This window comes from Periophthalmus magnuspinnatus, chromosome 6 (assembly GCF_009829125.3).
Source record: "Periophthalmus magnuspinnatus isolate fPerMag1 chromosome 6, fPerMag1.2.pri, whole genome shotgun sequence".
Lineage (NCBI taxonomy): Eukaryota > Metazoa > Chordata > Actinopteri > Gobiiformes > Gobiidae > Periophthalmus > Periophthalmus magnuspinnatus.
In genome coordinates, this window is record NC_047131.1 from 30,403,502 (window position 1) to 30,425,605 (window position 22,104).

The 22,104-nt window shown below is 36.4% G+C and overlaps 1 protein-coding gene across 1 annotated transcript in view; it reads left to right on the top strand.

The window, feature by feature from the left end:
• Positions 1-14,823, top strand: part of LOC117371916 (immunoglobulin superfamily member 22-like) — a 35,427-nt gene extending 20,604 nt beyond the window's left edge. The window contains exons 14-25 of the mRNA XM_033967590.2: positions 1,021-1,228; positions 2,427-2,515; positions 3,380-3,682; positions 5,337-5,510; positions 7,440-7,568; positions 8,581-8,877; positions 8,974-9,062; positions 9,926-10,118; positions 11,307-11,609; positions 12,598-12,746; positions 14,248-14,428; positions 14,682-14,823. Of these exons, the coding sequence (XP_033823481.2) occupies positions 1,021-1,228; positions 2,427-2,515; positions 3,380-3,682; positions 5,337-5,510; positions 7,440-7,568; positions 8,581-8,877; positions 8,974-9,062; positions 9,926-10,118; positions 11,307-11,609; positions 12,598-12,746; positions 14,248-14,428; positions 14,682-14,746 (2,180 nt within the window). The 3' untranslated portion in view covers positions 14,747-14,823. The remainder of the gene's footprint in view (positions 1-1,020; positions 1,229-2,426; positions 2,516-3,379; positions 3,683-5,336; positions 5,511-7,439; positions 7,569-8,580; positions 8,878-8,973; positions 9,063-9,925; positions 10,119-11,306; positions 11,610-12,597; positions 12,747-14,247; positions 14,429-14,681) is intronic.
• Positions 14,824-22,104: the final 7,281 nt, after the last annotated feature.

The window sequence follows — 22,104 nt, forward strand, 5'->3', positions numbered from 1 at the left end:
ACTGTTTATCTAAACAGAAGTAGCTAACCTCTGACTCCTATTCACTTTACATTGAAAAACTGTCTCCTCTCTCTCTGTACCTGCTGCTGTCAGCAGTGTGTTATTTTGGTCTTAAATGTTCGTATTAACCCTCTACATGATCCTGGGGTTCTTTTTTTTTTTTTTTTTTTTTTTTGGTTATTATAGTTTCTGTTTTTTGTTATTTTGAATTTTATTTATTTATTTATTTTTTGTTATTTTAAGGATTTTTTTTTTGTTATTTTGAGGTTGTTTTTTTTTTTGTTGTTGTTTTGTTTATTTCAATTTTTTTTTTTTTATCTGTGTCCCCTCTCTCTGTACCTGCTGCTGTCAGACTCGTCATTTTGGTCTTAAATGTTCGTATTAACCCTCTACATGATCCTGGGGTTCATTTTTTATTTATTTATTTTTATTTATTTTGGTTATTTTAAGGTTTTTGTTTGTTTTTTTTGTTGTTATTTTGAGGTTTTTTTTTTTTGTTATTTTGAACTTTTTTATTTATTGATTGGTTTTTTGTTATTTTAAGTTTTTTTTGTTATTTTGAGTTTACTTTGATTTTTTTTCTTTTTTTGTTATTTTAAGTTTTTTTTTGTTATTTTGTTTGTTTTTTTGTTATTTTGAGTTTTTTATTTATTAATTAAATTTTTTTAAACTGTATCTCCTCTCTCTGTCTCTGCTGCTGCCAGACTCATTTTGGTCTTAAATGTTCGTATTAACCCTCTACACGATCCTGGGGTTTTTATTTCACGTTTATGTCTGTAAATCAAGATACAAACATTAATAACAGACAAATCAGGCGCTTTCTTTTCCTGTGGTCACTCTCGCTAGCGTTAGAACTACATGGTCTAAAGTTATGATGGTTCAAAACAGGTCACGGTTAAGTTAAAGTTTATCAGGTAGTAACCGTGGGTAAAGTTTGGGTCTGTTTCCAGGTCCAAGTGAATGCAAGTCAATGTAATGTCCTGAAAAAGCTAAATATAACCTTGCATTTATCTACGGCAGATCCTCCTGAAATTGACAGCTCCGTTCTGGACGTGTTGGGGGCCCAGCCTGTTACAGTAAAGGCAGGTCAGACAGCCACCATCAAAATCCCCTTTAAAGGCAAACCTCCGCCTAAGGTCACGTGGTACAAAGATGGAGTAGAGGTCATGGAGGACGAGAGGACGAAGATGGAGAGATCGGCTGATGGCACGACTCTTGTACTCACCAGGTGGTTATAATGTGCACTCAGAGGTCTTATATTACACAAAATGGACTCTTTTAATGTTGTTTTCTGCTCAAAAACAGACCTGGAGTTGTGTTTTGTTTCATTCGCACATGTTTGAGTTACTCTGTTCCACCTTGTGATGTCATGAAGAGGCAGTTTTCATGTTTAATGGGATTTGGATTTAGTAGAAATTGGGGAAACAATGGAGTTTAAAGACACTTCCTGTATTACCACGTGACATCACAAGGTGGAACAGAGTGTTTTCAGTTTGAGAGAAGAAGAACTCAACCTAAATGTGCAGGGTTTTATTGTTAAACATGAAACAAAACACAACTAAACAACAAAACTAACACAACAAAATAATAATAGAGTGCTGTATTTTCCGGAGAATAAGTCGCACCAGCCAAAAAATGCAAAATAATGAAGAAAAAAACATATATAAGTCGCATTTTTGGGGGAAATTTTTACATTTTTTTTTACATATTTACCAAATCTGAGACGAAGAACAGACATTTTATCTTTAAATCAAGATAAAATGTCAATAATAAGAATAAAATGTGGAACAACAGGCTGAATATCAGTACATCACGCTAACGTAACACATTTATATTTATTCAGCTCCATCACATGTGTCAAACTCAAGGCCCACGTGCCAAATGTGGCCCTCCACATCATTTTATGTGGCCCTCGACAGGGTAAATTAAAAGGTATGATGGACTTAAAATGTCATTTTATCAGGAGATGCACAGTTACAGAGCCACATTTTTACATCTAGGAAAATGCATATACAATATTTGTAACTTGAATAAGTCATAAATACAGAAACAGTTAATCAACAAGTTTAAAAAGTAGTTAGATTTATTTTACATCTGGCCCTTTGAGAGCAGCCATTTTGCTGATGTGGCCCTCGGTGAAAATGTGTTTGTCACCCCTGAGCGACATGAAGCACAGACAGAACTGAACACGTGTCTGGTTTGTTCACGTAAGATATTAACAGTTAATCAGATAAATAAAGAATAAAAACAAGCAACAAGTTTACTCTGGATCTCACTCCAAATCAATAAATCCGCAGAATTTCACATATAAGTCGCACACCCGGACAAACTATGACAAAAAAGTGCTGCTTATAATCCTGAAAATACGTAAATATGGCCGTTTAATCTCATAGATAATTGTTTTAATGTGGTTTTGTTTTTGTCAGATGTGTGAGGGAGGACAGTGGAGCCGTGATGTTACGTCTGAAGAGCGACTGTGGCACTGCCGTCGCCAACATGCACCTCGACGTCATCGGTGCGTTTAAAGACATTTCACTTTTGTGGTATTTAGTAATAAAGTGTAACATGTAGATTATATTTTTATATTTAGTTTATCGTGCAAACGGAATATTGATCTATGATGGTCCAAACCAAACGTAAACAGAGAAGACTTTAAACAGACGTGGAAGAAGTAAAGTAAAAGTATCAACTGAAGTAAAAGTATTAAAGTATTAAAAATGTACTTAAAGAGTAAAAAGTAAAAGTATCAAATGAAAGAAACAACTGAAGTAAAAGTATAAAAGTATTAAAAATGTACTTAAAGAGTAAAAAGTAAAAGTATCAAATGAAAAAAAACAACTGAAGTAAAAGTATTAAAGTACCTGTTTAAAAATGTACTTAAAGAGTAAAAAGTAAAAGTATTTTGTGCAGATTTTGAGTCTTATAAAGCTTCAAATGTGGTGATTTTGATAAAGATTTGAGCTGAGTTTTGTTCAGTAGAAACAGTTTGAATCAAGTTTTTTCCAGCCGTTTTTATTTCTATATTTTTGTTTTGCTCAAATTACGAACGTGCGGAACATTCAGCAGGAAAAACACTTTTACTTTTCAGTCCAGTTTGAAAAATATAGTGGAGTAGAAAGTACAGACGCTGCTCTCAAATGTAGTGAAGTAAAAGTAAAAAATATCCACTTTAAAATGTACTTAAGTATACATTTTAGGTATCTGTACTTTACTTTTACTTTGTTACACTGCACCAATGTTGATTTCTTTCTTTCTGCTTGTGAAAAATAAGGAAAACAGATAAATAAATGCATAAATCAGTCGAAATACAGCTTTGGTTTAACTCGTGTTGAGGGAAAACATCCTAATAGTTAAAAGTTTATGTTTTTTTTCTTTTTAGATCGTCCTAAACCTCCACAAGGAAAAGTCGAGTTCCTGGAGACGTCGAGAAAATGCATAAAGATGAAGTGGAAAGCTCCGCGGGATAATGGGGGAAAGCAGGTGACGAGTTTCCTCATTGAGCGACGTCCGGCCGGAAAGAAATCGTGGGACAGAGTGGGAGAAGTGAACAGCAGCTCCACCGTCTTCAGCGACGAGGAAGTGTCTGAGGGCGAGGCCTATCAGTATCGAATCAGAGCAGTGAACGAAGAAGGAACGAGTGAAGCGCTGGAGACAGAGGACGTCAGAGCGGGAGAACCGATAGGTACAAATGTCACAGTGTGGAGGTTTAGAAATGTAGATACTACTTAAAGGGGCGTCATTTTACTTTTTGTTTTAACTGTTTTATTTGCACATATATTCATACATAGACAAACATATGCAGACAAACACATGCATACATATTAATAATGGTACAAATATGGAAAAAATTGTACAAATATAGAAAAAAAGAAGAGGGAAAAAATAAATAAATAAAATAAAAAAATAAAATAAATATATATACACACATACGTACACATATATACAAACATATATATATATGTTCATACGTAGAAATAAATATGGAGACATACTCATACATACATATTAATAATAGTACAAATATGGAAAAAAAATGTACAAATATAGAAAAAAAGAAGAGGAAAATTAAAAAAATAAATACAAAAAATAAAAAATAAAAATATATATATACACATACGTACACATATATACAAACATATATATGTGTTCATACGTAGACATAAATATGCAGACATACTCATACATACATATTAATAATAGTACAAATATAGAAAAAAAAGAAGAAAAGGGAAAAAAAAGATGAAAAGAAAACTGTACGTGCACATATATACACACATATATAGATACATAGACAAACTTATGCAGACATATTCATACATACTTATTAATAATAGTACAAATACAGAAAAAAAGATATATTAAAAAAACTAAAATAATAAAAATATATATATATATACGTACACATATATACACACATATATACATAGGTAGACAAACATTTGCATACATACTTATTAATAATAGTGCAAATACAGAAAAAAAGAAAAAAAGGCAAAAAAAAAAGATGAAAATTATATATATACAGATACGTACACATATATACACACATATATACACATAAATTAATAAATAAACAGAAAAAACACACACACAGGAGCAGGACATTGATAATAAGTTGCATGTTTTGCTCAGTAATTAATTTTTATTTTTTTTTTGTGTACAGTAATTACAAAATCTGTGTAATTTTTCTTCATAGAGATATTTCTTTGTCTGGAATGTTCCACAGTGTTGGATTAAATGATGGATGTTTTCATTGCTCAGAAAAAAAAAAAGCTAAACTTGAAAAACAAACATTATAGCTGTGAGTTGACCCACCTCTCCACAAACCTGATCTGTAACTTGGCCAGTCGCCATGCAGGTACATACGTTTAATGTCGTATTGTGGAACATTCCAGGCAAAGCAACAATAACTTGTAAAGAAGCTAACAGATGGAAGGAAAGGAAAAGACTCTAGAAAAGTTCCATAGTGCACCTTTAAAGATACAAGTAAAGTAAAAAGTACAAATATATATTTATAAACAATAATCTGTCTGTTTTTACCTCAGTGGTGAAGTGGACAGTTGAAGTACAAGCAAAGTAAAAGTGCAAATGTATTTCTTTTCATAATACCCACAGTACAAGTATTGTTGGTGGCAGCAGTAAAAGTAGCAGTACTAGATATTTGGATAAATCTTGTACAAAATAAACTCTTGCAGTTGTAAAAGTTGAAGAAAGTGAAAAACAGTAGTGGTGGTTTTCGATAACTTCCTCTGATTATTTCTACTTCAAAAAGCTCAGTATTTATTCATCTCACACATGAACACGTCCCACATTTTAACGACACTGATGTAACACAGAGCCTCCAGGAGTCGTGTCCCAGCCCCAAGTGTCCAACGTGACAAAGGAGACCATGACCGTGAGCTGGACTCCTCCAGGAGACGACGGAGGAGCTCCTGTTTTAGGATACATCCTGGAGCGGAGGAAGAAAGGGAGCAACATGTGGCTCCAGCTCAACAAGGAGCTCATCACAGGTCAGTTTGATTTAAAGAACACACGGCATGCAGCTATTATTATTATTATTATTATTATTATTATTGTTATTATTGTTATTATTATTATTATTATTATTATTATTATTATTATTATTATTATTATTATTATTATTATTATCATTATTATCATTATTATTATCATTATTGTTATTATTGTTATTATTATTATTATTATTATTATTATTATCATTATTATTATCATTATTGTTATTATTGTTATTGTTATTATTATTATTATTATCATCATTATTATTATCATCATTATTATCATCATTATTATCATTATTATCATCATTATTATCATTATTGTTATTATTATTATCATTATTATTGTTATCGTTACTATTATCATTATTATTATTATTATTATTATTATCATCCTCTCCTGGAGGAGCTGTGTGTGCACAGGGGGGTTTGGGTCTCCCTGCTCAGACCACTGCCTGGCCCAGATAATGCAGAAGAGAATGGATGAATGGAGTTGTAGTAATTAGGCCTAGTAGTGGGACTAGTAATAGTAGGAATAGTAGTAGGAGTATGGGTAGTAGTAGGAGTATGGGTAGTAGTGGTGGTACTAGTAGTAGTAGGAGTACGGGTGGTAGTCGTCATGAGTAACATATGTAGATTTTTCATTATTGTTCTAATAAACATGTTTATTGATGTAATTCAGGTTGAGGAGAGATAAACAAAGACCCTTAGACTGGACCTGTACACACTGTACACACACATACACACACACACACCCCCACACACTGCACACACACACACTGCACACACACACTGCACACACACTGCACTCACACACACACTGCACTCACACACACACCCCCACACTGCACACACTGCACTCACACACTCACACACTGCACACACACACACACACTGCACACACACACACACACACCCCGCACTCACACACACTGCACACACACACACACACCCCCACACACCCCGCACTCACACACACACACCCCACTCACACACTCTCACACACACACACACTCACACACACCCCCACACACACTCACACACTGCACACACACACCCCCACACACACACCGCACACACACACACACACCCACACTGCACACACACACACTCACACACACACACACACTGCACTCAGAGCCACATCTTCATAATGGCGTTTCACCACAGCCAATAATAGTTTGTTGACATTTCACAGCCCAGTGTGTGTGACGCAGAATCATATTTTTTTTTTCAAATAATTGCATGTGTGTCCATAGCTGTGGCCTGGCGTAGGGGGTAGGTGAAAACAGGAATTTTCTGAGCTCTCAAGCCTCAAATGCAGAACAATACAAGATTATTCAACTGTACGAATCAAAATACAACTCTGAGTAAGTCACAGGTCCTGTATTACATAAAATGAACTCTTGTAGCTTTAAGCCATGTTCAAAAACAGACCTGGAGTTGCGTTTTCATCCCCACATGTTTGAGTCGACATCTCCAAACCTCAAAACGCTCTGTTCCACCTTGTGATGTCATGAAGTGGTAGTTTTCAAGTTAAACAGCTCCTTTTTACCTTTTTATTTAGTCGATATTTGAAATTCCAGGGCTGAAATCATCCAAATAATTCTAGAAATGAAGGTGTGTGGAGTTTAAAAGCACAATGGAGCACTTCCTACTTCCTGTATCACCACATGATGACATCACAAGGTGGAACAGAGTGTTTTTTAGGGTAAATCTGCAGGGTTTGTGCGTTAAACATGTATGAATGAAACAAAACACAACTCCAGGTCTGTTTGTGACGAGGAAACATTAAAACATAGATCAGAAAATGGCATAATTTGGGAAAGAATAAATATATATACGTGCGTGATTGTTTCTATGGGGCTTTTGGACACGCTGTAGTATGGGCATGTTTTATTAACTCTGTGTTATTGCTTCCAGACTCTAAATTCACTGTGGGCGGCTTGGTGGAGGGAGCGGAGTATGAGTTTCGTGTCACCAGTGTAAACAGAGCCGGAGCAGGCAATCCCAGCACAATCTCGACTTCTGTCCAAGCCAAAGACCCCATACGTGAGACATTCTGTGCCTTCTCCCTACTTTTATTACTCGGAATTTACAACGTTGGGAAGGATATTTTGATCAGTTACGCCACCGGGCAAAAGTTTGGACATACAGCTCATTCTTTCTAACAGTAAAAACCTTAAAAATATCAAAATAACAGAAGTCAGCTTGGATAAAAAGTCCGGTTTATTGCGTCAAAGAGCTGTCGTCCCTAAAGTTTCGTCTCACCCTCAGCCGACAAATAAACAGACGTACAGTGTATTTATACCATCAAAATAATTATACGAGTTTAGTCTAGTCCAAGAGGCTCGAGGACACTGGACGCAACAAACAGGAGATACTGTGACACCCGTGCAAAAACAACAGATGGTATTACGAAGGTTGGGTTAAAGATTCATAACAATAAAAGTAAAGATTTAGGGTAAACAAGGTCATAACAACTACTGCACTTTCTATATTTATTTCTATACCCGCAGAAGACATCAGATATATGAAGTGAGATATATGGAATTATGTAGCAAAGAAAAAAAAGATAAAATAACCAGTGTCGGGCTGAGCATTTGACTCTTTGCTCTGAAGGTCCCAGGAAAATGAAATCTGCCTGGCAACACAAGCAGCTAAAATATGATTGGATAAAAACTCTACCACAATAAATAACATTGAAAGTCGCTCAACAAAGTGGATATAATATGACATAAAGAGAACAGAGAGCAGCCGATTATATTATAGTGGAAAAAACATGAGATATAATTACAAACAGCTTTTTTGTTACTCTGTTATATATTTATTTATGCCTAATTAGAGATAAAAAATCACATGTGCACACGATGTAAGAGCCGTGCAGCTCAAAAACAAAATGACATAATGAAGTACCGTCATTTGTTCCTTTTATTTATTTATTCTAAGTAATTATATTCTGGTACTCAACATTAGTATCCTGAGTACGCATTCTCAGTACATGTATTCAGTTACTTCAAACACAGTACATAACATCACCACAAACGCATCCTTGTCTTTGCAGGAGCTCCAGGCCTCGTGAGGAACTTGTTTGTTTCCGATTCTTCCTACTCCTCCATTTCTCTGAGGTGGAGCGCTCCAGAGACCGGAGATGAACCTTCCGGGTACATTCTGGAAATCCGCCCGGAGAATTCTAAAGACTGGACCAAAGTGAGTAAAGTCCCCGTGGCCAGTGCGAGCTTCACTGTGGCAGGACTTCAGGAGAGGATGAAGTACTTTTTCCGTATCCGTGCAGTGAATGAAGGAGGAGTTGGAGAGTCTGTGGAAATGTCAAAAGGAGTGTTAGCCATGCCTCCACCGGGTAATAACACAGAACTATCCTGTTTATCTATTTATACAGTTAATTAGTTTGGTAAATTGTTTTAAAAAATATGATCTTGTATTTGTTTTTTGGCAGTGTCTCCCAGATTTGAGCTGGATGCAAAGTTGAGAAGCCAAGTGGTAGTTCGAGCTGGAACCGCGCTCTGCCTTCGCCTCAGCTTTTTTGTACGATTTTTTTTGTGCAGTTTTTCATTATATAACTGGATTTTATCTAAAAATAAACAAACAATGAATTAAAAAAACAAACTAGCATAAAACCTGTAGGCTAAAAGTGTCAAATACAAATGTAAAGCATAAAAAACAACGAAGATTTGTATAATAAAGCAGTGTTTATGCATAAATTATCCAATAAATTAGACACAAACAGGGGAGTTGACAGAGGGGGGGCAAAGGGGGGTGTTGTCCCGGGCCCCAGGGTCTTAAGGGGCCTCTTTCTTTTATTAAATGTGCTATATTACAAGAAAAAACTAAGTCTTGTGAGATTTACGCCATGTTATAATGTTGTTACCTTCTCAAAAATATACTTGGAGTTGTGTTTTGTTTCATTCACACATGTTTGATTAACCCTGGTCCGTCAAAATGCTCTGTTCCACCTTGTGATGTCATGAAGTGGTAGTTTTCAAGTTAACCGCTACTTTTCACTTTTTGTTCAGTAGAAATGCAAAAATCCGGTGCTGAAATGACCCAAATGACTTTAGTGAAGGTGTGTGGAGTTTAAAAACACAGTGGAGCACTTCCTGTATTGCCACATGATGACATCACAAGGTGGAACAGAATTACACAGCAGGGTTTCTTTGTGTGAATGAAAGAAAACACAAGTCCAGGCATGTTTTTGAAGAGGAAACAACATTTTAACTCATTTTAGCTAAAAAAAAAAATAGCAAAAATGGCCCATTAATTTACTTTAGAGGGGGGCCCATGTTTGGCTTCTTGCGCCGGGCCCCAAAAAATTTCTGTGAACGGCCCTGGCCACACACACTAAATCATTCACGACTCATTTACTTTTCATGTTTTTGTTTTATTTGCAGGCTTCTCCTCCTCCGTTAGTCACTTGGTTTAAGGATGGACTCCCCACCACGGGACGAGAGGCCGTCATCAAAGGAAACAACCACTCCCAGCTCCTCGTCTCCTCCGCCATTCGCTCCGACTCCGGCGTTTACCGCGTCCACCTGAAGAACGAGTTTGGAGAGGCCCACTATGATGTAAACGTCAGGGTTACAGGCGAGTCCCATTATCGACATTATGTAATCATGATCAGATATTTGAGAGAAAATATCCAAACGCACAAATATTCAACCTTATCGTTATTTGTGAGGGATTAGTGTCACAAATTTTGACTCTTTGCACATATTTCTGACGCTATCGTGAAAGCGTAATTTCATTTTATTTAATTTATGCCGGCAGAGGAGACAAATATAATTTTGCTTCATGTGAATAGGCCCAAAAAATTACAGATATTATCCTTAAACAACATCAACAAACTGGCATTCGATTATATTTGATGTCACATAAAAGCGCAGTCATGCTGGGGGTGTTCTATGTATGTATGTAGGTCTATGGTGGAATGTTCAGCAGTTACCATGGTGACACGGTGCACACATTAGCAAAAACTGTCAAAAGTTTTAAGAACGTCTAAAAACAAACACACAAAAAAAGCTAAATTGATCAACAGTGATCAGTGATCATTACAAACATTCACCGTTCTGTTTATGTGTTTTCTACAAAAACGTGAGAGCGAGTTCACTGAAAAACTGTTGGCTCATGCTAATGCTAATGCTAATGCTAGCTTGTGACTGTAATGTTATTTGAGACGGACTTGTTTTTGTTTAACAGTGAAAATGGTCAAACTAAATCAGTTATTTCGGGTGAGATTATGTTAAAATAAAAATCAGATTGAAGTTTAACAATGCCTCAGACAGAGCATGTCTACAGTTAGCGTCACCACCCAGGGAATGTTGATGAACAATACACACACACACACACCCCCACACACACACATAAAACAACAAACTACAGACCAGCTGCACAGAACAGAAATGAGACATACAGATAGAATAAAATGAAAAAATAATAACAATAAAATGAAGAAAAAATAAAAAATAATAAAATGAAGAAAAATAATAATAAAATGAAGAAAAAATAATAATAAAATGAAGAAAAAATTATAATAAAATGAAGAAAAAATTATAATAAAATGAAGAAAAAATAATAACAAAATGAAGGAAAAATAATAATAAAATAAAAAAAATAATAAAATGAAGAAAAAATAATAATAAAATGCAGGAAAAAATTATAATAAAAATAAAATAAAATAAATTATAATAAAAATAAAATGGGCAGGGGAGGGGGCATCATAGTTTACACATCTATTCCTCTGTCTCACTGTGACATCCACTTCCTCTCGTTCAGACTTCCCTCGGCCTCCAAAGAGCCTGCGTCTGGTGGAGGAGGTCCCGGGGACGGTGACGCTTCACTGGGACCACACTCCTGACCTGGCTGATGATGAGGAGGGGGCGCATTATGTCATCCTGAAGAGGGACACTAGCACCACCTCCTGGTTCACTGTGGCAGAGCGAGTGTTCAGTAAAAAGTACACGGTCACTGGACTGCTGCCAGGGAGAAAGTACTACTTCAGGGTGCTCGCGCAGAACTTCATTGGATGCAGTGACCCGTTGGATTCAAAAGAGCCTTATTTCATCCCCAAAGAGAAAGGTACGGCATAAAAACGTCTTATTTAAATTCATTTCACACTTGTCCTGGTTTGATCCTGGTCTGGACCCGGTTTAGTCCAGATGCTGAGTCTGTTTGGTCCTGTCCAGTGGAAGGGAACGAAGTAAAAGTACTTAACTAAAGCACAGATACCTAAAAATTCAACTCAAGTAACATCTGCAGTGGATACTTTTTACTTTTACTTCATTACATTTGCAACCAGGTATCTGTACTTTCTACTCCACTACATTTTTGAACTGGACTCTAAAGTAAAAAGTACTTTTCATATGATTTGAGGGGTTACATGAGGGTTTTACATGTTTGTAGTAATATCCTGACTAACATTTTCCAGTTCAAGCTTCAACTTTGAGCAAACAAAAATATATACACAAGAAAATACTTTAATACTTTTACTTAATTTGATTTTCCCATGTCATACTTTTACTTTTACGTGAGTATTTATTTTATTTTTTTTTAATTTTTGTTACTTGTATAAAAACTGCTGAAAAGTCTGAGTGATTTATTTTAACACATTTGTAATTTGAGCAAAATTACAACAAACAAAAACACAAATAAAAACAGCTAGAAACAGAAAATATTTAATTGTTTTTGTTGAAGAAAAGTCAGGACAAATCTTTATCAAAATCAGTTCATTTGAAGCTTTATACGACCTCAAAATCTGTGCAAAATACTTTTACATTTACTCTTTAAGTACATTTTAAACGGGTACATTAATACTTTTAGTTAAGTAGATTTTTTCTTGTTTTCTTCGTTTTACTTGAGTTTTTTTTTTTGCTCCGGTATCTGTATTTTAATTTAAGTAATCAAAATAGAGTACTTCTTCCTTTTTTACATATAGCATTAAGTACATTTAAACTCAAATCCGTCACGCTGCGTTGATTCTTCCACGTGATCTCTGAATGTGCTGTTTCTATAAATGGAAAAGGCAAAAACAATACCTGTGTGACCTGAGGAGATGTGTCTGCTTTAGAGAGCGTCCGTGGCCTGAATTTAAAACAGTCGACTGTGCGGTCACGTCAGGTGAAGCCCAGTTTCCTGCTTCCACTGAAGGACCACGCTGTGCGCAGAGGGAACGACTGCACCATGAGCTGTGCCTATCAGGGCATGCCAACGCCACAGGTATGAACACAGAATAGACTATGAAAGGGCTCGTATTATCAGGGCATGACAACGGGTATAAACACAGAACATTATTACAGAACATTATTACATGACAGTATTAGATAACGGCACAATATGGGCCCTTTAATAGGTTATAATGTTGTTTTCTCATCACAAACAGACCTGGAGTTAGTTTCATTCACACATATTTAACACACAAACCTGCATATTTAGACTGAGTTCTTCTCTCCAACTGAAAACACTCCGCTCCACCTTGTGATGTCATCGTGTGGTAATACAGGAAGTGCTCCACTGTGTTTTTAAACTCCACACACCTTCATTTCTAGAATCATTTGGATCATTTCAGCTCTGGAATTGCCAGTCTGTACTGAACTAAAGGTAAAAGGAGCTGTTAGCCCTACAGCGTCGGATTCTGTCGTCGCTGATAGACTCTCGGTTCTGGACTTTCCGTTACCGTAACTCCGCAACCGATGGTGCTTCATGTAAAATCAAACGGCGTCTCAAAGCGGAGGCACGAGACTCTTTAAATATGTTACTGTCATTACGGTAATGCGCTTATGTTGCCCTCGAAGACGACCAATCAGAGCGCAAAGGAAAAATAAGGATGGATGTGTAAAATAGAGGTAGTTGTGTGAAAAAAGGCAAAAGTACACGCTGATACTTCTTTCAATGACATGATTTTTATGGCTGAAAAAAGAAAAAAAAAGTCTAGATGAGCTGTAATGGTCTATAATGTGCTCAGTCCTTAAAGGGTTAACTTGAAAATGACCACTTCATGACATCACAAGATGGAACAGAGCGTTTTGAGCTTTGGAGATGTTACAGACTAAGAATAAAGTGTGACTCAAACATGTGTGAATGAAACAAAACACAACTCCAGGTCTGTTTTTGATGAGATAACAGCAGTACAACACGACTTAAAATTCACAAGAATCCAGGATCTTTAAAACACTTTGCGTGATCTGAGTAGATGTATTTTTTGTTATTTCTGTTTTCAGTGGAGCTCAGCAGTGACGGCTCACCCCTCAGTTCCAGAAGTAAATTCCTCATTCGTTTTTTTCCCATAGAAATGACAGCTAATGACCAACAAGAGCTATAATTTTATTTAAAATCTTCTTCTGAAACTTTAGAAACTGCAAAGTTATTAAAACATTTCGCTGAATCTTGTGTTTAAACCTGCTTTTTGGAATATAGGAGTGTGATTTAATGTTTTTTCAAGCTTAAATACGAACAAATTTGTGAAATATGCTTTACATGTGCTCAAAATGAATGAATAAATGAACAAATAAAATGAAGAAAATGACTTAAAAAGACTTGTACATTAGTTAAAACATAGTGGGTTAGCCCTTTGAACTCTTTAAATGGGAATTTTCAGAAAATCTATAGGAAAAATGAATGAAAAATCTTCCCCTGGACCTGCTGAGCTCCACATAGATCCACATCCTGCACTTCTCCCTGCACAGTGACAACATATTGTATTTGTTTATGTACATTTCAGGCCTGTTGGTTCAAAGGAGAATCCAAAATCTCCAACTGCACCCGGTTTTGGCAGAGCACAGCCAACGGAGTGTGCACGCTGGTGATCCCGACCTGTGCAGCCAAAGATGAGGGACTGTACACACTTGTGCTGGAGAATCCCCTGGGAGAGGCCAGGTGTTCGTGCAATCTGGTCATTTTTGGTACGTTTAAATAAAGGCAAAAAGCACAAAGATGGAAAACAATGCAGCAAATACAGTAGAGATGGGAATAAATGAGACAAAAACGCAGAATTTTCACACTTTTTTTGGTTTATTTAATTTAATTTTTGCATGTTTTTACTACAAATACACCTCGAGCTACATAAAAACGCATAGAAAAACATGTCACTGTGCATGTTTTATCCCTTAAAATGCAGAAATTAGCCACATTTATCTCTGCATTTCTGTATTTTAGATAAAGACGACCGTGTATTGGAAAGTCTGGACAATCCCACGAACAAAGAGAAGCTGATCCTGTAAGTTCAACTCAAAGAAACACTGCGCTTTTTGTTTCAGTCGTGTAGTTTTGTGTGCGGACAGAAGATGGCAGCCATGTTCAAGAGTGAAACTGTCAGCTTCAGGTCTGGTTTGTCAGCTGAAGCATCCACAGAGACTTAAAACTAGTGGTGGTGTGTAACAAAGTAAACAAAGTAAAGTACAGGTACCTAAAATGCGTACTTAAGTAGAGAGCAGTATCTGTACTTTCTACTGCACTACGTTTTTGAACAGCACGGACAAGTAAAAGTATTTTTCATTATAGTTTAAGAGGTGCTGAAAAGGCTGAGGGTTTATTTTTCATAATTTGAGCAAACAAAAGGATACAAATTTTTAAAAAGCTGGAAAAATATGAATTAAATTGTCTCTGTTGAACAAAATTCAGCACAAAATCGACACATCTGAAGCTTTATTCAACGTGAAAATACTGTAATACTTCAGTAGATTTTTCCATGTGATATTTTTACTTGAGTATCTGTACTTTTACTTAATCAGTGGTGGAAGTAAAGTACTCCATTTTGTTACTTAGGACACAAGTTTGTTGCTTGAGTTGATTTGTCTGTTAACTGTTGTCACATTTCCACATTTTCCCAGTTTGTTTTTTGAAATGTTACGCCGAGTGAACGCAAATAAAAAACGTAAGACACATCTCGGTATTTCAGAGTTTTTGCCGTGAAAGTTGCAATTTACCTCTAATAATGTAATAAGTCCTAACCCAGTTTAGTTTTTGAGCATCGTGGACTTCAACTCTTCAAGATGACTGGGCGACAGTTGGTTCCAAAGGTTGGCGATGTGTCCTTGGGCAAGACACTTAACCCGCCCCGCTTTCAGTGTCTGTGTACTCTGGTGTGTGAATGTGTGATTGGGTCCTGAATGTAAAGCGCTTTGAGTTTTGAAAATGGAAAAGTGCTGTATAAAAATGTGTTTCAGGTGCATCTTTAGCATCTTTCTTTAGCCACAGAGAAATATTATGATAAATGACTAATGAAACTACTTTGTCACTAATTAAAAGCTTAAAAACACAAGATAATCCCAGTAAACCAGGCATGCCCAAACTGTGGCCCGGGGGCAAAATGCTGCCCTCAGACCATTTTTTCTTGGCCCTCGAGCTTCCAGTTGAATCGGCCCATATTACCGTTTTACTGTACATTTTTTGCCCATCTCGAATATTGTCCCACTGAGGATGTAAGCGTGAATAAAGGTCTAGTGCACATATGTCAAACTCAAGGCCCGTGGGACAAATTTGGCCCTCCACATCATTTTATGCGGCCCTCAACAGGGTAAATTAAAAGGTATGATGCACTTAAAATGTAAAAATATGGCTGTGCAACTGCGTATCTCCTGGCAAAAATGACATCTAGGCTAATGCATATGAAATATTTGAATAAGCAATAAATACAGAAACAGTTAATTAACAAGTTTAAAAAGTAGTTATTTATTTTACATCTGGCCCTTTGAGAGCAGCCATTTTGCTGATGTGGCCCTCGGTGAAAATGTGTTTGAAGCCCCTGGTCTAGTGGTTCAGTCTAACTTGTAATAATAACACAGATTTGAAGTATTCACTGTATTAGCGACGAGTCTATGGCCCTCGATCGACCCTCAGCTTTGTCCGTGTTTTTATATGTGGCCCTTAATGAGAAAAGTTTGGACACCCCTGCAGTAAACCACATATGTCAAAATCTGGCCTACGTTTTAATTATATTTCACCCGTGAGATCATATCAAATGTGTGTTAGAACTGACCACCGGCATCAATTTTTCAGTAAATATTGAGTTTAGCTTGTGAATTTGTCTCAGTTTTTTATTTTATCCCACTGTGCATTGCGAGTTTGACGCCTCTGCACCGTTTTATCATTCATTAAAAGACATGAACTGCAAAAATAAACAGCAGAATGTCCCAATACTTCACTCAAATCGTATCATATCCTCCTGAGACCTGGCGTCCTCATATGTGGACAATGTGTTTTTGGCTTGTCTTGGCCACAGTGCAAATTATTAGATGAAGAATAACAGCAACAAGAACAGCAACAATGTAAATATATAATATATATTCATTTTTAACAGTTTAGAATGTTTAGAATATTTTATTTTAATTTTTTTTTTTCCTTCCTGCTCCTGTCTCTTCACATGAGACACTTTGTTCCAAGAGACACAATTGTTATTTCTCATTTTGTTTTTACATTCAGGACAAATGTTGCTGTTTTCAGGGTCTTAATAAAAAGTTTTTGCAAATCATTATTCAAATGTTTTATCAAAATGAGTAAAATGTCACATATGAGGACATTTGATTTACAGAATTTTTTCTCAGAAACTACATAATGTAAAAAGATAATTCTTCGTATTTAGACTCATCAGGTCCAATCAGCCCAAATAACAAAGAGAAATTAATAAAGCCTGTCATGTAAGAGCTCGGGTCTCAGGAGGATATTACAACAAAACCTTCTGCTGTTTGTCCTGTTGTCTCCCGTCTCTTCTGTGTCGTCTGTGTCTCCTCCCACCCCGGGCGTCGTCTTACCTGAGCTGACAGCTGGCACACCTGGATCCAGTTTCCCTCATCACCTGCAGAATAAGACGCCTGGTTTTTCATCCACTCCTCGCCGGTTCTTTGTCGATACTTCTCCAGGTAGTAGATGCAGGTGGCAACGCAACTTTTTCCAGAGAGTTTGTATTATTATTATTGCTTTGTTTCTGTGTCCAGGTGCTTCTATCATTATTTTTATCTGTTTACCTGCACCTCTGGACCTCCAAACCTGACATTTACCACATTTACCTCATTATTGACAGTAGCTTGAACAATAAACAGTTGAACTTCTTTCCAGTTTCGTGCTGTTTTTGGGTCTTAAGTAAAATCTCCCCACGTTTGCAAAGAAAAACCACTTGCGAGACCCAAAATACAGGGAGTCCAGGTCTCTTTACAGTTTAAAAAATGTACTACAATGGTTGAATATTTGCAAAACTACCATTACTTCCTCCTGTTCAGGTCTTCAGGGAATTTATGTGGAAAAATATGGTACTTTCAGGAGCAAACAGTAAAACTCAGTGTTGGACGATTGTGGCAGTGACAGGGCTGGACGTTTTCATATCTTTTGGGACCTGGCTTGACATTGGGATTTATTGAAGTGTATTTGAGTAAACTTTCACATGAGATACGGAGATCTGACTAATATCTTTGGCCAATATTATTATCTGGGCGAAGGAGGCCATAACCTGAAAGTGGTGGGGAAAGATGCATCTACGCTCAAGTTCTTAACAAAATACATGACACGGAGAGGCTGACCTTTAAATTGAGACTTTCTGCTGACAAATGTAAAAGATATCGGGAGAAATGGGTTTGTTATATTAAAAAAAATGAGGTGTTTGATTATGTTTGTTATTGGAACGACTATATTGGGTCCATTAGTCGCACGAAGCATCAAAACGGGACTGGATTTCTTGCCGTGTTTCGCTGCAGCAGAGTCTCATCGATGGTTCAAACACATCTGTCTCTTTTGCTTTAGTTCAGTAATGTCCCGTATCTTTGTTCAATTCACGATATCTTTAACACCGCCTTGTAGAAACAAACCCAGAGCCGTGATTTTGATATTGGTCCATCCCTTCAAGACCTCAATGTGGCTGGTTGAAGGTCCTGCAGTGTTGGCGCCTCATGTTTAAGTCAAAAAGTCGATATTCGGAGTAACTGATCTGTCTTGCGGAAGAAAAATGGACCAATAATTCGACTGCACATGTGATTAAAAACTTTTATAATCACTGGGGAAATCAGCGTTTCAGTTTTGTGCAGCTGAAACCCGGAACAGTCTCCCTGAAGATGAACTTTGAAGAGAACTTTGACAAATCCAGGCTCAAATGGTTCTTTTTAGCTGTGGATATGACTGAAAAGGTTTTATAAATGTTTTTACTCTGCACTTTTATCCTTTAATGTTAATTTTATGATGATTATTTGCGATTATTTACGTTTTTGATTTGTCGTATTGTGAGTTTAACGTCTTTCTTATTCAGTAAAGCAGTTTGACTTACCTTGTGTACCAACTGTGCCTTACTGAGCACAACAGAACAAATCTAATTCATATCTTATCAATTTCCTTTGTAAGTAAATTTCTAAATTGTACAGAGACTTTTCCGGACACCCTGTATACAGTTCCAGCTTTCATACATCGAACGTGACCTAATACAGTTTATTTTTTGTAAATTAAGTCGTTAATCGTGTCTTATTAAGGTAATTGAAGGCTTATTTCCCGTCTATTGAAGCCATTAAATGCATCACTGGCTTCACTCGTCACATCTCATTGTCCTTTATGAAAATATCAGCGCACATTTCTCTCAATCCTGTATTATTGGATTTAGAGCCAAAATGAGGCCAGAGTTTAAGAGGGTCACCTATCACATTAGATCAGCTCCATAGCAGCTGCGTTCATATCTTTTTATGCTCCACTTGGACTGGATTTAGAGAAGAGGGGTCGAATTATTATGACCTTGTGCTTTAAACCAACTAAACGCACTTTGCTTTAATACATTAGAATAGATTGAAAATGACTTAAAGCAGTATTTTCTTTCAGGTTGCCTAAAAAAAACGAGAAACTGGGGTAATTTCATGAAGTGAGAATGAAAATCCAGCACCGTTTCATAGCGATTAACAATTCAAAAATAAAATACTAAAACTTTTGACTGGTGAAAAGTTAAACCCAGTGGTGGAAGGTAATAAAGTACTGTACTTAAGTAGAATTTTTTGTTAACTTTTTACCTTTACTTAACTACATTTGAGAGCAGGATTTGTACTTTCTACTCCACTACATTTCTGAACAGGACTGAAAAGTAAAAGTACGTTTCTTATGATTTGAGGGGTTATTTTCACGGCGTTCGTGGAAACATCCTGACTACATTTTTCCAGTTCAAGAGTAAATAAAAATAAATACACAAAATTTATAAGAAAAATTAAGAAATGAACTCGTATTGCTGCTGCTGACCAAAATATGTGTCATTTTTAATCATAACAACCCTTTTGTGAAATACTTTTACGGTACTTTTTACTCTTAAAGTGCATTTTTAAACAGGTACTTAAATATTTGTACTTAAGTAGATTTTTTCATGTGATACTTTAACTTTTTACCTCTGTATTTGTACTTTTATTCAAGTAACAAAGTTGAGTATTGTATTTTCCGGAGTCGCTCTGGAGTATAAGTCGCACCAGCCAAAAAAATCCATAATAATAGAAAAGAAAAAAATATATATTTCACATATAAGTCGCACTGGAGTATAAGTCACACCAATCAAAAATGCAAAATAATAAAGAAAAAAAATATATTTCACATATAAATTGCATCTGAGTATAAGTCGCACCAGCCAAAAAATGCAAAATAATGAAGAAAAAAAACCAAATTCACATAGAAATCATATCTGAGAATAAGTCGCACCAGCCAAAAAACCCATAATAATGAAGCAAAAAAAACATATTTCACATATAAATCACATCTGAGTATAAGTCGCACCCCCGAACTATGAAAAAAGTGCGACTTATACTCCGGAAAATTCGCTTATTTAGTCTTTTTTTTCCATTTCCCATCTTCACAACAGCATGAACTTAACTAGGACTTACTACAGTATGTCCTTTCACTGCAAACTTATATATTTTTGTCTTTATATGTGTATTTTTGTCATTACGTACGGCTTAATCGTGACAAAAAACGTAAGTGGACTGCAGCGAATGCCTGGACTTTTAATAGAAAGTTGATAGAACCGCAGGTGAAAAACACAAGAGGACGTTGAGTAATTATAAGGTTGTTTTACAATTCGATCCAATCAATCCCAGAAGCACTTTTTATTATGTTCGCAGGAAGTGTGTCTCACCAGGGTTAGGAGACAAGAGCTCTTTGATTGTGGGTCCTTTGGCTGCAAATGAATGAGATGCTTTAGAAGAGAACTGGCTGTGACCCAACAGGAACGAAGTAATGTGCGTTTGTTTGGTACGAGAAAAGAGCAGCGAATATCCGGGTTTTAAAGGAATAGTCAGAAGTTTGGGGTTGTATAAGAAACACAACAGCCTGGAGACTTTTATAGTAGACTTTAAAAGAGTTCATTAGCAAAAAACGGTATTTCTGTTTTGATTTGCTCAAGGAGTGATGGAATATTTTTATTACGTAACCCTTATACAATGAGGAACAGTGTATTATGCAGTTTTAAGTAGAAGCTGTGTTCATCTGCGAAGTGTGCAAAAACTACAGAACGCACAGCTGCTGTTTGAAGGGCCAACGCGCAGTTTTATCTACGTTATAATGTTGTTTCCTCGTCACAAACAGAACTGGAGCTGGGTTTTGTTTCATTTGCACAGGTTTAACACACAAACGCGGCAGATTTAGGCTTCTTAGTTCTTCTCTCGAACTGAAAACACCCTGTTCCACCTTGTGATGTCATCATGTGGTGATACAGGAAGTGTTTTTGAACTCCACACACCCTCACTAGTTTCATTTGGATAATTTCAGCCCTGGAAATGCAAATCTTCACCAAAATAAAAGGTAAAAGGGGCCGTTAACTTGAAAACTACCACTTCATGACATCACCAGGTGGAACAGAGCGTTTTGAGGTTCAGAGATTTAGACGGGCTTATAATAAAGTGTGACTCAAACATGTGTGAATGAAACAAAACACAACTGAAGGTCTGATTTTGATGCGGTAACAGCATTATAAAATGGTTTAAGCTCACAATATAGGACCTTTAATGCTCTGTTACCATGGCTACAAACAAAAAAGTCAGATTACTGCCTATCAATATCTCAAATATCAGTTATTTCTGTGTTTTAAATGAAACTAGTCCCTACAATTAAGCATTTTGTTTACCCGTTGCTATGGTGACATCACGCGATGGCCACAGAGCAGTGATATAGAATGTGATTTAACCGTTAGCCAGAACTACTTGTGCGTTATGCAGAATTAACGCACAGCAGTTAGACGTTTTGTAATTCTCTCACCGCGGAATTGGTCGGTTTCAGATGACTTCACGAGATTCTATTGGACAATCATATCTCATACAAATGTGTGGAGCGGTTAAAATAAATATTGTATTGTTAAAATTCTGATTTGTGTCGTCACATTTTAGTTTTTTCTTATGAAAGTGCAATACAATCAACGGGGAAAACCTCTCTTGCCCCACAGACTGTTTATATAAATGGACATAGCTAACGTGCTAGCCGTTGCGTTCCAAACAGGAAGTGATCATGGGAACCTTCAGCACTGCTTCAAAAACAGCCTTTTAATTATTGGATTATTTGTTGTTTTTCTTGCAGACTCACTTTTTCACACTTAGCTCCGTGTTCGGTGTCAAAATGTCGACGTAGATTGTACCGACTCCGCCTC